At 48.6% G+C, this 16,999-nt stretch overlaps 1 protein-coding gene across 2 annotated transcripts in view; it reads right to left on the reverse strand.

The window, feature by feature from the left end:
• The window catches only part of LOC144136647 (histone-lysine N-methyltransferase 2B-like), a 68,811-nt gene extending 55,965 nt beyond the window's left edge, over nt 1-12,846 (reverse strand). The window contains exons 1-4 of one of the 2 annotated variants that reach the window (XM_077669159.1): nt 12,669-12,846; nt 8,531-9,788; nt 2,603-2,776; nt 1,883-2,065 (exon numbers count right to left, since the gene is read on the reverse strand). In XM_077669159.1, coding sequence (XP_077525285.1) covers nt 1,883-2,065; nt 2,603-2,776; nt 8,531-9,788; nt 12,669-12,836 — 1,783 coding nt within the window. In that variant the 5' untranslated portion in view covers nt 12,837-12,846. Of the gene's footprint in view, nt 1-1,882; nt 2,066-2,602; nt 2,777-8,530; nt 9,789-11,821; nt 11,904-12,668 lie in introns of those variants that run through there. The other variant, XM_077669160.1, reaches the window with a different exon arrangement.
• Between the last annotated feature and the right edge of the window lie 4,153 nt (nt 12,847-16,999).

The following is a 16,999-nucleotide window of genomic DNA, read 5'->3' on the forward strand; positions in this document are numbered from 1 at the left end:
CAAACCATGTCAAGGCCCAGTTCATCGAAATTCGAACGAATTTAGCTGTCATTCTTGAAGGAATGGCAAGCATCCTGCAGCTGCTGTATGTTTCTATCAATCAGGCATTTAAAGCTGAATTCCGGCGTTGTTACTCGGAGACGATGGCAGGGGACGCTCTTGAGATGACTCCTACTGGACGGCGGTTAAAGACAGCTTCACTGCAGCAAGTTTGCGGATTTCAAGCACATGGCGTTTGGTGTCGTGCAACAACATTGTGAAAAGCTTCAAGGTGACTGGAATATCGAACCAGATGGATGGCACCTCCGGAAAGGCGCCCATGAGACGGACGAGGTCTTCAAGTAGCTGCCAGAGCGAAAGCGACAAGGAATTCCCTTGAATAAAGTATGCGTGGTCATTTAGCAGTGTTTACATTATTATTTAAAGCATTCACAGCAGCAGTGCGACATTTCTGCAGATAGATATCGGCCTGACTCGTGTAAGAGCAGCACCCCGTCAAAGTTCCGGAAATAAGTGCGGCCCTTACACGAGTATGTACGGCATAAACTGCTGACACTTGCAGGCCTAATGCAAATATGGCACTCTAATGCAGTACGGTACTGGCCCATAAACACTTCTTCCTGGTAGCACAGAGTAGCGACATAGATATTAGTAGGGAGCGTTGTAATACCCCTGTCACATGGACACTTCTGATCGTGATCGAGATGATCAGGATCAAATTCAATGCAGATCCAGCGTTGCTACACAGCCAATTGAGTCGCGATTGAGCCTGATCCTGCTCAACAACAATCCAGTCCCTGAAGCGCAATCAAGGACTGCTACCTTCGTGCTCAGGAAACAATGAAATGCAAAATAAAAATTAAACATGCAGAAAGGTATTCCACAAAAGCTACAAAGTTTTAAAACATTTTTTTAATCTATTCAGTGCAGCTTGATTTCCCAAATTGTGTCCTGCCCGGGCAGTAAATTACCATCGAACCTGCGTGCTCGGGCCAGCGGTATGGTGTTTAGTACGCGTGCATGATGGAACCTCCTGTGGCTGCGTCAGAGCCACGGGATTTTTTATAACAAGCGTTCTTGTTCAATTTTCCTTCTTACAAACAGATTTGTTTGCCACCATTTATACAACCACGTGAATGTGCAACGCCACCTGCCATTTAACAGGCAACTCACCAATCAGGATCAAGTGCGAACGTTTAGCAACCTTGCATATGCAGTACGCTCAGAACTTCAATCCCAACCGGCTTGATCGGAATCGAAAGTGGCTATGAGGAAACAGTATGTATAACAAACAGCACAACCCAGCTGAATCTTGAAAATTCAAACTGAAAGATTTGTTCAAATTATGGAATGGTTGAACTAAAGAGAGCCTACCAGGCCAAGCAGTAGGCACATTACTTGAACAGCTAAACACACTGGAGACAGGCCAGCATGCAGCCGGTCTTTTTGCAAGGATGCAGCCGCCAAGCAATGAGGGCACATGATAGATGTGTAGTGGCCACCAACACTCACCGGAACTACTCGGCCATTGTTTACCACCATTAGGCAGTTATTATATGATTAACTGCGATGGCTATTGGTGCACAACCGCTCACTGCTAGACCGGAGGCAAGCCAGGACATTGTCGTGTTTCCTCGGCTGGGACCAGTCGGACGCATGACCCGCTCAAATTAACCATTAAATACACTAATGCATTCAAATTGCAGCTATTTTCTCTCATTGAAAACGCAGGAGTTTGACAGGACTGCAGCATCAAATTAACAGGAACTCCAAGTTAGACGAGTTGGGATTAACAAGTATCCACCACACTTATGCTATGCGATGGTGCCACAAAGCAGATGTCACAAACCACCTGAAGCCAATCATATCCCATTTTACTTACGCATCTTATCCTCGGACAGCTTCCTTTTTCGTGGTAGCCTCCGTGACCGGCCATCCCCGCACCGGGGTGGCCGCAGATGCCGCTGCATGCGATGCTTCAGGGGAGCCGGGATGTCAAACAGGTTCCAACATGCATGCACCAGGCAGCCCTTGCACTTGGACGGTTGTGCCAGATTGCAGTTTCCTAATTAGTGGGAGAAGTACACAGAGATGCCGATTTAATTTTAGTGCCACAGGGGCAGCCTGGATAAACAGCACCAAGGCAAATGTATTTGGTCCGCATGAGGTGGGGCACCAAGAGCCTTTCTCCCACTCATTTCACTCGAGAGAAAGCCGAGCACCAAGCCAGGGGAAAGCTGGTGCCCATAGGAAAACCCATGGGTATCAGAGGGTACTGGGATTAATCCTCTCACCTCTAGCATTAAAAAAGGCCCTACAAAACTCTAGCATTACAAAAGGCTGGCATTACAAACTTTGCAGACTGACACCGGTCTCAAAAGCAGCTTCAAGCTTGAGGCAAAGTTCACTGCAACTTTCAAGCCACGTGGCAATGCAAAGTTATAAACTAATGTCAAAAAGTTCAAAACATGTTTAAACGCAAAGTTTAAACAACTTTCCGTGGAAATCTGGCACAAGTTTCAACCAGATATCTGAAACAAAAAAATGGAAACACCCAACAATGACAACTGAAAGCATCGCACATCTAAGCACAATAGCTTACCATCCTTGGGGCAGACAAACTTCTTGGGCTTCCTCAGGAAAGCAGCGTAGAACCGGAAGCAGAAGCGGCATGCATGCTGGCCGTACCGGAGGGAAAGCTCGGCTGAACGCTTGTACTGCTGGCAGACACTGCACCTGGACTCTCTCGAAGCCACTGATGACCTCTTCTCTGCCACTGAAGCAAAAGAGAAGGACATAATGATCAATAATTTCAACAGAAACACCATGGCACCAAGAAAGTTTCCCAGCCAGCCAGTTTAAGAAAAGTTCTGACACATTCCTATACTTTCTCTATCTGCTCCTGCCTGTCAGAAAACCAAACCTCAAAGTTCCCCGCCATGATAGCAACTCCAGGTTCTAAGCCTTGCATGGAAAGTGTCTCGCTTTGCGTTTTCCGCCCGCATGTGTCTTGTGATAGCTGTGACTTTGCTGGCATCACTGAGGCGCAGTAAAGCATGAGTGCAGCAGAACAAGCAACCATTAGTGACACCAACTGCTGCCGGACGTGCTACTTTTAAGCAATAGCTTCACATGCAATGATACGACTCCCGAACTCTTCTTTAAACCTGTTTGCATAATGACAGGCAACCAACGTTCGCTCGCAGACACCAAGGCTTGAAGTGTCTTACCGCAGACCAGATATTCATTTGACTACCAGAGATTTCAAAATGTGCAGAGATTGTTGGCCCCTCAAACATACTGTCACACACTAAAAGACGACGAAGTGGGCAGTGGTGCGGACAGGAGCGCTTGCACTAGGCCCGCAGGCACTAAAATCATGCCATCACCATCTGTCATGTCACTCTGTTCTCATCAGTTTGTCGTCTCGTAACAATAATCAACAATGTGAATTCTGCTTAAATTTTGCAGAAAAGCAGAGGTAATAATTTCTGCTAACTAGATTTAGGTTAAAGCCTGAACTCCATGTACGCGAAAGCTCACGCGAACGCGATGGCGACGGCGGCACGCGATGGCGACAAGCGACGCCGTTTGCCGTGTCGCTTGTGACGCCGTTTGCCGTGTCGCTTGTCTCGCGGCAGGAACAGCGCAGCACGAGACAAAGAAGGGACAGGCGGGACACGGCGGGACACGACGGTGTCCCGCCTGTCCCTTCTTTTTCTCGTGCTGCGCTGTTCCCGCCACAAGATAATGAACCAACTAGCCCAACTTTTCACCTCGCTTGTCTCGTCGCTCGGATCTGCGCCAACAGAAAATTTCACTCGTCGTCAAGCGGTCCCCCACGCGATTGGCCAATCAGAGCCGTTTCCGGTTTGTCCATGATTTGTCACGGGTGCATCTCACGAAACTCTTAACACCAGCGCGTCGTCTTGGTCATCGCCACCGTAAAGAAAATATTTGCTTTTGTAGCTGTGAGGCAGACCCGCATGATTTAAATAATGAAAACAATTTACTTGTTGGTTACGGAGGGCTAACAGCATTTGGAGCGAGCTACACGAGCGGGCGTACTGCAGGGAGAGATGTCTGTCGAGCCGGGGTACCGGCGCTCGAACCACCGTGCCGCTGCGCTCCAACTGTATATACGTGCAGAAACACTCGCGGCGCGCTTTCTCACTTGCATATTATAGTTTGCTCACTTACAATCTGATTGCGGTGACAGTTTATCGGATTGTTTTTACTAAGCCGAAGTGCACAGCCACCGAACGAAAGCACACCTCCCCCGTGAATTCGTGATGCGACTTCGTCTCCGCAAGCACGCCGGCTTGGTTACCTCCACTGCCGCTAGACCGCTTCCGTAGAGGAAATATTTCTTTTGCCCTGACTATGAGGCACACTCACAAAATTTTAAGAGAGAGAACAGGTTACGGGCGTGTTTATTAAGCTCGTGCGCGCAAGCGCGGAGTCCGCTGCGCACGTCGCGGGTGCGCGTCGCCTGCCGCCTTCGCTTGCATGGAGGTTGCCCACTAAGTGACGGAGCGACGTCGCCGCGTCGCCTCGTCGCGTCGCTCTGTTTTTCGCGTACATGGAGCCCATGCTTAACTTCAGTGGATCAACCTTGTATGAGCATGCACTGATTTTAGATCACTACAGTAAGGCAATTCAAGAACAAAGCGGCAGATAACCATTAAGGGAGGCCCTCCAGCCAAAAGTGATGACCGATTGTCAGCACGTCGTAGTTATTCCGGTTAATCCGTGGTTAATCCCTTCGCACCTGCCAGCCCCCTGCTATGGCAGGCTAGGAGGTGCAAGGAGATAAACCACGTCACTATTACAATCGATCAACATCATTGGCTGAAGGTGTCTTTGCCGCTTTGTTGGCTTGTTGTATCCTACTATAACACATTAGTCACGTTTCGTGATCAGCTGTTGCCTTCTGTTCATGACACTGCACTGTAGAGACCCAGACAATTATGAACTTTGTTAGGCAAACATAGAAATTGGCTATTCCGCTAACCTGAACGTACAAGTGCATTTGTGTCGACTTGCAATTCATCAATGCATACCACTAGAGAGCATAAGATACAATGTTCAAACCTCGTTCAAACCTACATTTATCATTCCCTAATACCTGCCTTTAAAGCATACTACACCTCAAGAAAAGCAACAAAGCTTAAGCTGTTGAATCAACATTGCAGCAACAAAACAAAATGAACAAATCGTGGAACAATCAGCAACATTCAATGAAGACTACAAAAAGTTAAAAGTTCAACAGAGATTCCACCAAAGACACCAGTCAAGACGTGAATGTAAAAATTCATTCCATCTAGAGCAATATTACAGGACATAGATAGAGGTCCTTCATATTAAAGGGGCTGTGAAGGGGGCTCTAATAATGTTGCGGCATGCCTGGGATATTGAAGCACGCCGCTTCATGAATAGTGTCCAGCAAGGATATTTTTAATGCGCTTTGTAGAAGCTGAGTTATCTGTAGTTAAAATTTGAATTTCAGCATCTTCGCGCCTTTCCCTCTCCTCTCGTCACTTTTTGCACGCTGGAAGGTAGGCGCTCCTTCGCCGACCACCCTATGGGAGCGGACCTTCCCGACCCGCCGGAGATAAGTGGATTATTGGCCGCGGCCATGGAAGCTGCCTGACGTCTGAAAGAGTAACCAATGGCCACCTCTAACCACGTCTACGCAGATGCGGGGGACGGAGGAGGGCGGAGCATGATAAAGTCGCCGGTAAGGGCTCGCCAACTTTGACGCGCGATTGTGGGTCGTCTGCAGCGTGTAGAAGAGTATTATTTGGCTCTGGTTTTCATGGCAATACAGTGCAGTGATTAAGTGAGTTAATGTCCCCTCCTCGGAAGGCGTTTCAGAGCCCCTTTAACTAAGATTCTCCAATAATCCCACAGTGCACAATTAACGACCAGTTCAACACACATGCCACCTTTATAGACCACAAAGGTATGAAGTACAAGAAGCACTGTTAATTTCACATTGCGACGACAGATCCGAGACACTGATCAGCACTGCTACTAGCAGCATCTATCTTCTGAGAAAGAGACCCAAAGTGTAAACATGCACACTTTCATTTGAGCAAGCCAAACACCTTTCAATATGTGATTATAGGGGTAGTAACATATATTTCAAAAGCTTCCACGCCTGCAGAGAGTGCTGTCAACTGTATCTCTTGAGAGCATGGTTGCGCTAATCTACCCATGTAGGAATTCCTCTGTGTCTCGAATTGTAAAAACCAACCAGAGCCCTCCACTACAGCACCTTTTTCTCTCTTCCTTCTCTCACTCCCTCTTTCATCCCTTCCCTGAAGGAGCAGTTCGGGAGTCTACAAAGAAGTCGAACAGTTACTGCACCTTTTCCTAAAAAAAAATTTTTTTCAATGCAAAATCGCTACTTAATGGGGTCAAACCAAACCAAGAATGCTATGTGAAGCCTCGGAGTAACTCGGGTAAGCTCCGGTTAGCTTGGAGGAGCGTCACGCAAGCTGCAGGCAATGGAAGGAAGCTCGGATAAATTCGGAGGAGCATCACGCCAGCTGTAGCAAATGGGAGGAGGGCTTCGCACCAGCTGCTGCCGAGTGGAGAGGGCATGAAGATTAGGGAAGGTGAAGAGCGAGAAATGGGGTTGCGTGCATATGCACATGCCAGAAAGAAGACGCAAAGAATAAACGCATGCTTTTGCACGTCTACTCGGTTTAACTACGTTAAAACCCTACCACTTTTATTTTCAGAGATCACTGCCTCACTACAAGGCTCCACGTTCACTCTGGTTACAAGTGCCATGCTCCAAAAACTTTGACGTACCTCCGAAAAAACACACCGTGCACCCTTTAAGGAGAGCTGCCGGTCATGCTCGGACAGCAGGGTGGGCAGACTAGAAATATACTTGCCACTGTCTTTAACCCTTGCCTACCAATTTCCTTGCTGAATGACCAGCTCAAGTCAAAAAATATCTCTCTCCTTGCCATAGGCTCAATGTGTTTTTTACTATGGCTGGATATGATAGCATGCCAGCATCTTGTTCCATTTTTTTTTTCTGCACCGCCCAACCCTTGTTGCATCACAATGGCTGCACACCCAAAATATCCACATGAAGTCCAAAACATAGGATGGCAGAATAGTGCGACTCTATGGGTCAAATGACTGAGTCTAAATGTCACTCTGAAAGAGTCCCATGGCATGTATTAGGAATTGTTACATGCCTTGAGTGTGAAAAGGCTCTGCGCCATTATTCATCTACTGCCAATATTTTTTTTTTTTTTTCAAACCAAATGAAAGCCGAAGAGCTGACGAAGAGTCAAAATTTGCCTTTCACCCAATTTCAGGTTTTCGCTTTCCCCTAGCTATTCCTAGAGTTGAATACAACTCAAGAACAAAGCAGCAGATGCTTCACCAAAGAGACCCTCCAGGCAATGGCGACGACCGATTCTCACGCCATCGTGGTTACCCCCAGCATCTGCTAGCGTGACGCCGTAAAGAGTGGCAGATGAACGGGAATTAATCATGGCTTTATAAGGATTAACAGTGGTATCAAGAAAATCGGTCGATGCCGTTGGCTGGAGAGCCTCCTTCGGGAGCAGCTACCGCCTCAAACTTCAGTTGTATCCGACTACAGTTGTATCCGACTTCAGTTCTGTCCCTTCGCAACAAAGTTTACAGCCAGGGGGGTTTGCTTCTGGACCATGCCGTGTGGCTCGTAAATGCATTCCCAGAGTTCCGAATCTCATGAAGGTAAGGAGAACTCAGGTCCTTCCCTTTCCGAAGGTTAGCACTCCCACAGGTGCTAAAACAGCCCCCCTACATGGCTCAGAACCAAAACAACTGGGCTCTAAACTTTTGAAAAAGGCTGTACATTAGAGGCTGCAATCTTCCATAACTACACGAGAGATTACTCATGCTGTGCTGCTTCCTTCTTTGGCCAGCAATGGCCACTTAGCCTTTAATGGAAACAAGACGGCACTGCAGCGTAGTGTGCCCCCGTACCCCCTGCCAGATGTAAGCATTGTGACACTCTCAGGCATGACTTAGCAGAACTAGTGGATGTTTGTGCCTAGGAAACATGTGAAAGTAGACAGTACCCAGAAGCTACACACTGTAATACCAAGCAGAACTGCTTCCTACACATTCTCAGCCATGTACGAGTGTATCACATCAGTACACCAGTTTCAGTGTTGGTCACCTCTAAATCTGGTCTTTTAAAGCATGGAGAGAGACTGTAGCCCGGATTTTTTTTTTTGCAATACAATGATTACACAGGATTTGCTTTTTCCTTTCAAACTCTCAAAGAAGACACTGATTTGTAGCGTCAGCACCAACTACCAATATGCTTAAGCCTCTCAATCAAAGTTTTTCTGGTGACAGGTTTCAGTGCTTGAATAGGAACAGTGACAACCCACCAAACACCGAAAACTTCCCATGACATGTCATTGTTTGCAAAGTGCACAGGCATTTGAGGTAACAATCCTGTCCTTTGACCATCAGGAATGATCCGCTGCCACAAATCTGGCCTCACCTCTCTTCATGCCATTCAGAGGTGGAACCCTCCGTTCTCGCTGCTTCCTCGGAGACTCTGCAATCTCCTCTGCTCCAACATCTGGCGTCACCTCCGACACAACACTTTCCTCCGCACTCTCTTCAAGCGGCTGCCGCAGTTTCTTAAGCGTCCGCTGACTGAGCCGCAACCGTGCTTTTCGGAGCACCACATTCCGCCGCGGGCCACTACCCCCCGACCCCAAGCGGTTCTCCCACTGCGACTTGAGCAGCCGTGCAATCTTGGCAGCCACCTTATCCTCCAGAGGCGCTGTACCAGGCGGTGAGTTGGGAACCTCGGCTGACGGACCGTCTTCACGCGTCGCCATGATCTCAGCATAGCGTGACACCATGTCCCGCTTGATGGACTCCCTGGTCGAATCAGCCGAAGAGGTTGTCTGTGACCCTGTCCGACTGCCTTTGAAAGTGAAAGGCGAGCCGAAGTTGGCCTCTGAAAGCCGAAGCTGCACCTTGAGCGACGGTTTCCAGGGCCGCTTGCCCTGCACCACGAGCGGCTGGTCGAACAGGCCCACACGTGCACCAGCGTCCCCCTCCTCCGCACCGCGCTCCACTTCAAGCTGACAACTCGAGTCATCCGTTCTGTCTGCACTGTGTTCCTCCCTGCTTCCATCCTCCTGCAAGGCAAGCTTACCGTCAGCATCTTTAGAATCTTCCACTGGCACACCTTCTGGAACAGCTGGCAGCTGTGACGAGACACTCCTCTTCTTCTGCACATGAAGCTTCTGTGGCACGTCTTCCTCACTATCCTCGAGGTATCGCTTGCGTGGGATGATCCGCCTCGACGAGCGCGCACTGACCGCAGGCAGCTGAAAGCAGCCATTCCGTGTGGCCAGAGCACCATTGCGGTTCTCCGCGTTCTCTTTCTTTGGCAGGGCCTTGCTACGGCCCCGTTTGGCACGGTCTAAAAGGCGCTGCGCTGCATGGCGGCCGGACACCCTTCTCCTCTCCCTGGTGTCCCGGCGTTCTGGCAAGGATTTAGGGGTCAATAGTCGGCTGTTTTTGGTGGCGACAGCCACGTGCGACTGGTCAGTTGGTCGGCCACCACCTGGATCTGGCGGCAGGTTACTGCGACCGGTGAGCTTGTCAGCAGGCTTAACGGGCACAGTGTCACCAATGAGCTCATCCTTGTGGCACGGTTCAGAAGCATCACCACTGTAATGCCTCAGCTTTTGGATGGCCTTCCGGACGTCCCTGGCCGAGAAACCCTCGAACTCGTCATCCTGCAACAGTGGCAAAAGCAATAAAACTGGTTTCAACCTGCAAGGAGTAAAAGCGACTACCTCGACAACACATGAAACAGCCTACTCTAGATTATTCCTAATGCACTACAACGATAGCAAAGAAAGGAAAAGTACCAAGAGATATCTCATCTCACTTATGCTCGCAATGTACACAAGGTGCATCGAGCAAAAGAGATTGTCTGTATACTCGCCTCGATCAATCAATCAATACCTCTTCACACCTGGGAGCAAGGCAGGTTGAGAGAGGCGGCAACAGAACTGATGTAAATCTTGAGCGACTACAATCGGATACAACTCAAGAATGAAGCTGCAAAATGCCCCTCAATGGGACCCCTCCAGCCAATGGCGTCAAGCAATTCACCACCTCTCCCCCTTGACTGATCCCTTTGGGCCGGCTAGCATGAAATTGCAGGGGTATACGAGAATAACCATGACTTAATCGGATTGACCACAGCATCATGAAAATAGGTAGACATCATTGGCTGGAGGCCTCCTCTGAGGGGCATCTGCCACTTCATTCTTGAGTTGTATCCAACTATAGTAGAAAATGTTTACACTGTTTGTAGCTGATTCTATATACACGATGATGGTACAGTGTAAGAGTGGAAAATGTCAAGTTTCACAAACACCACAGAACAGCTTCAAAAATAAACCAATGCAACCATGCAACACATGCGCACCAGTGGACAATGCGCCAACAGTATGAAGGGGAATGTAAACAGCATTAAGCAATATTTAAAACACCGCGATGGGAGATTTAGCATCAGCCTTGATCGTAGAAAACCAAACGCATATTGAGGCCAGTTGACATACACAAATGTTCATGCATGCAACTGCGCCTCATTTGAAGTACACATACAGCAATGAAAACAGGGATGCTTGGTTAATGACGAAACGTGGAGCCAGATAACGATTGTGTATCTTTCTGAAATGAAGACAACGCTGTGAACGGCAATTCACTAATCGCCCAAAACACAAATTCTGGATGTCACACAGAACAGCTACGAATCAAAGTCTAGACATTTATTGACAAAATGACAGCTGTCCTCGAAGCAACCACTCCAAAGACGTGTTGTAACGCAACACCTCGGCAGCACGAGAGAGCCATTAAAGCACGTCACAGCTACGGTTCTTCATTTAATAAAAGCTATACACCACTAAAACCCTCAGACTAAGGTTAAATGGCAGAATAAATCCATATCAACACGAGAGAGCAGATCTTTGTCAATCCCCAAGCAAACGGCGACCGAGCAGAGCTCCGTCACGTTAAAAGCTTACGAAATGCCACAAAACTCCTGGACACAGACTGGATTAACGCCAAGACGGCGCGAACAGGGACTATACAGTATAACGCGAAACGAACGACATACAAACGACACGCTGTGGAGCCCTACCTGGCGAGTGCTAGCGAGCTACCGTCAAAACAAACGGCCATCGGACAGCTCGCGCGAGACAACACTAACGTCAAGACGACAGGCTTTAGAGTTCTACTTTGAACATCGTACGGGCTACTACTGTCTTCCAGCCATCATCCGTGTTAAATTCGTACACTGGGATCCGTGCCCGCAGCGGTGGCAGACCGAATTCCAAAAGCACCACCGCAGCGCTATTTAACAAGCCGGCGACATGGCAGCAAACAAGCTTAACCGCAGCAGCGTGTCGTCATGCATGCGCGGTGGCTCGCACGGCGCGACGTCGCACCCGTCGTCCATTTGGAGAATCGCGGCAGAGGATCGTCGAGGAAATCAATCAAACTACGAGAAGCAAGCGTAAAATAAGATCACTGCAGATCGCAAATCGTGTTACGAGAGCGCTTCAACGTATGTACTACAACACGACTCCCCCCGTTTGCGAGCAGGGGGTCGCGAAAAAGAGATCACAATCCATCAGCGCAAAGTTAAGTGAGCGCCGCCTCTCCAGTCAACACTTAAGCTGATCGCGGCATTGAGTCGACATTGTGACGGAACAAAAACATATCTAACAAGAATAGTACGCGACCGCGCAACACGTACAGCGGCGGCCGGTACAGCCCACACGGCCAACAGCGAAATCGGCGCCGCTCGTCGAGACCGACAAAACGGTAATCCTTGCGGAGCAAATACTTCGCGCGCTGAGCAAACGCCTTTCGGGGCGAGTGACGAACGAAGAATATGGGTGACCGCTGTCACCAAGATCGGCAACCTGGATTCGCCACAGGCTCCCGCGCAAACTGGACATCGTGAACACACAAAATGTCAGCGCGGAATGCGCGCGCCTTGGTTTTCGCCGAGCTGGCTCGCGCTATTTCGCACCACAAACAACGTGTAGCCAGCAGTGCCTCGTGTCCAGATGACATTCACGGCGGAGCGTATTTCACTTACCGCGGTCGCCGAAAGGTTGTGTAAATAGCCGCGATCACAAGGGGGAAACGGCTAGGCACGCTAGCGGCACCCAGGCTGCTACTCGGCACAGACTTCGCCAAGCAAGCTCGTCTGATCAAAAATACTTGGTTTCCCATTGCTCGAAGCCACCCCACGGCGAGACATTGCAAAGTATACGAGCAGAATACAACATGCGTTCAGACGATCCGCTCTGACACATCATGATAGAAAGTTAAAAAGCGTGAGTTTTGAAACAACGATGCAGCGACGGACGATGCTGGCACGATCAGGCCTAGGCCTAAGTACATGTTAAGCCGTTTTCGGCGCTCAAGACGCCCTCAGCACTAACATCAAGTACCAATAAGCTAGGCGAAAAGCCAAATATTAATCAAAATGCCAGATCGATCGCTCACATCATCAATAAAGGGTTGAAACCGAGCATTTTCATCACACTGCAAAGCCACCTCAAATACGCAATGTGTCGTAAGGCAGTACCTACCTCATCTGACGGTCCAAACAGCTCATAAAAACAGTGATAACTCCTCTGAAGGTTTGACACAGCACTTAATGATGGATCACACACCAGACGATTCTTATTGTCCTCAAAAGTGACACGATTTCTTCCAATTCTCTGCCCCGGACAACCAGGGAAACGCAGTCGCGCCATTTTGGATGGTGCTATCGCGACCTCACTCGGCCCTGCGCTTCAAAACGTAGTGCCAAATGTTTCAAGTGTGAGTTCGCTTTAGATAGTCAGCTTAAGAAATAATGTTCTCTCTCACTACCTACAAATTTATTGACGTTAGGGTGTGCTGCCGTAATCAAGTCAAACAATATAGCCAGCGCCCTCAACCCACTTTTTTTCTTTCTATGAAAACGTTATTGTATCCTTGCGCAGCTTCGCGCCATATTCAATGTTTGGGAGTATTTTTATTCGCTTGCGGTACAACAACGTTTATGTTTTCAGGCCTGTTGATCCTTCGATGACTTAAAGAAATACGAAATCGCGTCTGTGGTGTGCGTACAGCGTGCAAGACCATGTTCGGAGCCTATTTCTCGGATTTTAACAAACTTTAGTAACGGAATTAGCGCTCTGAATGCAACCTTCGCACAGTCGCAGTTTTCTTTCAGGTAAAATAAACAAAGAAACGGTTTAGTAAAACCAAGACGTTACTGACTCCCAGTCAACGCGCAGCGTACAGATTGTATGCCTGAAGTGTTCAAGCTGTGCTGCCGTGTTGTCTTTCGCTCGATTTGATCGAGTACGAAAAAAGCACGCTCTCCAGCATCGCTTCGAAACGATTCTTTACGCATATATGGGTTCGTTGTCTTTCATCTTCGAGCTATTTTGTCAGTATTGTTTGTTTAAACATACAGTAATTACTGAGACACATGCTTGTACGTTCACCCGGCACTACCGAATTATCGATTGGATGTCGTCTGCTAGTGCGGCGGCCAACCAAAACTAAAATTGTTGTTCTTTCTTTTCTGTTTTATACCATAGTTGCCAACATAGTGTGGAAGAATGCCATCGTCGAAGTTTTGATTTTTATTTTAACCCAGTTGATCGTACGAAGCTGTGCAGCGCAGTGCGCTTGTCCACTGGGCATCGTGAAGATCCGGTGGGTCAGTGATCAGCAGCCGCAACGTACGCAATGGCAGTTAATCTCGCGGCGTGAAAAGATCTGCAGATGCGGCAATGTTTTCATTCCATTGCGATAGCGCCAGGCGGGCGGTAATTAAGGATGCGCAAGATAAATTATACAAAGCGCATCATGGTGATAACAATCAGGCACTTCTAGGATTGAAACAAATATGAATATTTTCCCGCACCTTAATTAACATTAATTTCTTTATTTATTTATCCTTTCCAGCACATGAGAAATCAAGATGACAAGATTGAGCCGAGGCTTCGAAGGATCGATTTCGTCGACGCAAGCGAGGACAAGCTGAACTTCGAAAATTGATCATCTGCGCTGTACCATAACCACAGCTGATTTCAAAACGCGTCAAGAAATATAGATCGCCGGACATTACGCCACCGACATTGAATGCTTCACAAAGCCGACTAATCCTCGCAGTCGCATGAGGCAATTGCGAAGCGCATGAAGCTCCAACGAAACTTAAAAACAAAAGAAAAAAAACAGGAGCGGACGAGTCATTCCTCACTCGACGGTGCGAAAGGGAAAGAGTGAGGAGGTTTGAGACAGGAATATCCGAGCGCGCATACACGTCGCTCGTTCCGAAAGAACGCAGAATTCATTAGGCACATGCGAGCGACGCTCTTCGAAATTGTTAGCGACGTTTCCCAGACGTCCCCGACCTTCATCTTCACTTAGGCGCCCGCTCGCTCCCTTGCTTGGGCGATCGGGAGTTCGCAGAAAACGCTACCGTCGCCACGCAGACGCTTTGCCAGTTTGCTAGCGCTGCGTGGGGGCTGGCTGATGTCTGTGCGCGCAAGAGAATATCGACCGGACTGCCGCGGAGTTGAGAGGAAGGGCTACCGGACGAATCGGCTACGAAGGCGCCGCGCCGGCAGCCGACACACACGCACACAGCCGCGCACAATGCGCACAGGATTCTCGTTCACCCCGCGCGCGCGCTCGCGCTCCGGCGCGTGCGTTTCGGTCACTACATTTGTGCTAGGTATATTTTTTTTTACCCACGTCCTCTTCTCCTCCGCCAGCCTCGCTCTCTCCGCGCTTTCTTTAACGCGTTGCCTCGCCGCGCTAGCTCAAACGCCGAAATTGTCGCTTTGTTTGTCTACACCGTGACTCGCTCGCGACGCCCTCGCAAAGGAAATGCTGCGGCCGCCGCCTGCAGCGCTCCGTTCTCTCTTGGTTAACCTATTCGTGTTATTTTTGTGTGTGTGTGTGTGTGTGTGTGTGTGTGTCGCTTTATTAAGCTTATTTTCTTTACAGCTCCGGTCGCTCCCAGGAACTGCAACGAAAAAAGAAAGAAGAAAAGCACTCGTCGTGGCCACGATGGCGGTCGTAGTCGTGATGTCCCGACAACGAACGACTGTTGCCACGTGCCTGTTTTTACTTTTGTTTTGCTTTCAACGTATTTGGATTATTCGTTCCAGCTCAACCCTTTCCCTTCAAGCTCGATTTTATTATTATTATTATTATTATTATTATTATTATTATTATTATTATTATTATTATTATTATTATTAGTATGATTGTATTTCTAGCTTGTATTTCAGAGGTTTCATATTCGTTCATATTAGTATTGGCTTTATTCTTGTTTGTATTTTGCTATATGCTGTACTTGGCTGTTATCGGTCGTTCATTCTCTTTGTTTATTGTTTCATTAGTTATTTATATGTCTGTTGCCTGTTCTAGCTGTTTTCATTTACCGCTGTTCTCTCTGTTTTCTTGTTTTCGCTTTTTTGCTTCATGCTTGCTGTCACGCCTAGTTTGTCTTTTTTTTTTCTATCGCCTTGACTGCTGCATTACCTCCCCTGAGTGTCTTCCTTTGTAGTGAAATAAATTTACATTTTGTGCGTGTGAATGGTGTACCAGCACCAAGACCTTTGGGTTGTTCCTGGGGCACCGAAAAATAAAGATTGATTGATTGATTGATTGATTGATTGATTATTATTATTATTCGCCTCTCATCACAGCGTGGACCGACCGTCTAGCAGCCAGCTGAGCCTCTGAGTCACTACATATGACGGAGACAAGTTTCCAAAAAGAAAAACGACACCTCAACGGGCCAAAAACGGTGCACATTGTTTCGTAATCTTTCGCAAATATGTGCGCACGGGAACTCTTTGACGAAACTCACTTGGTGGAAAAAGGCATAGAAGCAACGGCAAGAAAATCGGGCCTAACAAAACGTCAACAGCTTCCCCTTTACTGAAGCCTAACCCCCCCTCTCTCTCTCTCTTTTCTGAAGTGACGCAAGGCCACCAACCGAGCGCGTCATGCGGACGAGCGCGTCGGAAGGCATCTCTCCCCACACAGAGGGACGATTGCCCTTTCGCAGTAACAACCACTTTAAGCGACCGAAAGGTCCTTGCGCGCTCACAGGGGCATCGATTTCTCTTCAGACGCGGACGATGCGGTGCGCGTGTGACGTAATCTCCTACTCCCCGCGCTCTACAGCGCGTTAAAGGGCGCACTGTCATTGCGCCATCCCCCAAGAGCGAGCGGACGCCATCCCGCAATCACCCCCACCTTCACCCCTATTCCATTTCCCTCCATCCCCGTCTAGCCCTTCCTCCTGTTCCTTTAATCTCCTCTTCTCTCGGCTCATCCCAGTCGTCTGGACTAGAGCAGCACTCGTATCGTGTTCATTTATATTCGCTTAAAACGGTTTTCTTGTAGTTCTTGTTCGGGTCATGACCTAGGTGGCTACATCTGCGCGCCGTGTACTTGCCCTTACCCGCGACCATAGGTTTCGATCGCTTTGTCCGGTGCTTAGGGTTTCGACACCGACTCACAGAGCAATCTTTTTTTTTTTTTCGTCGGCTCTTTCTGTGCGTAGGTTTGGTCTTCGCGGAAATTTTCGGTCTTTCTCGAGAACACGCCTGGTCTGCTTTTGATCGCGACACCTGCTGCTGCAATGGGGGTTAGGAAGAGGGGGGGGGGGGGGGGGGGGGGGGGGTTAGTGGAGGCGGAAAGCGCGCAGGCCCGAGGCGTCGTTCCATTGCTGTTTGATATCGAACCGCGCGTACGTCACGGCGCTGCGTCCGGAGCCAGGTAGAGACCATATGTTGCTTTTTCTTCCTGTATACGTATATATTCCAGCTCTGTCTGTCACCCCCTCCGTTCGCTTCCATTGTACCGCGCCGTTTGTCTCGACGCTGTCGTTGCGTAGCGT

The sequence above is a fragment of the Amblyomma americanum genome, chromosome 6 (genome assembly GCF_052857255.1).
Source record: "Amblyomma americanum isolate KBUSLIRL-KWMA chromosome 6, ASM5285725v1, whole genome shotgun sequence".
Classification (NCBI taxonomy): domain Eukaryota; kingdom Metazoa; phylum Arthropoda; class Arachnida; order Ixodida; family Ixodidae; genus Amblyomma; species Amblyomma americanum.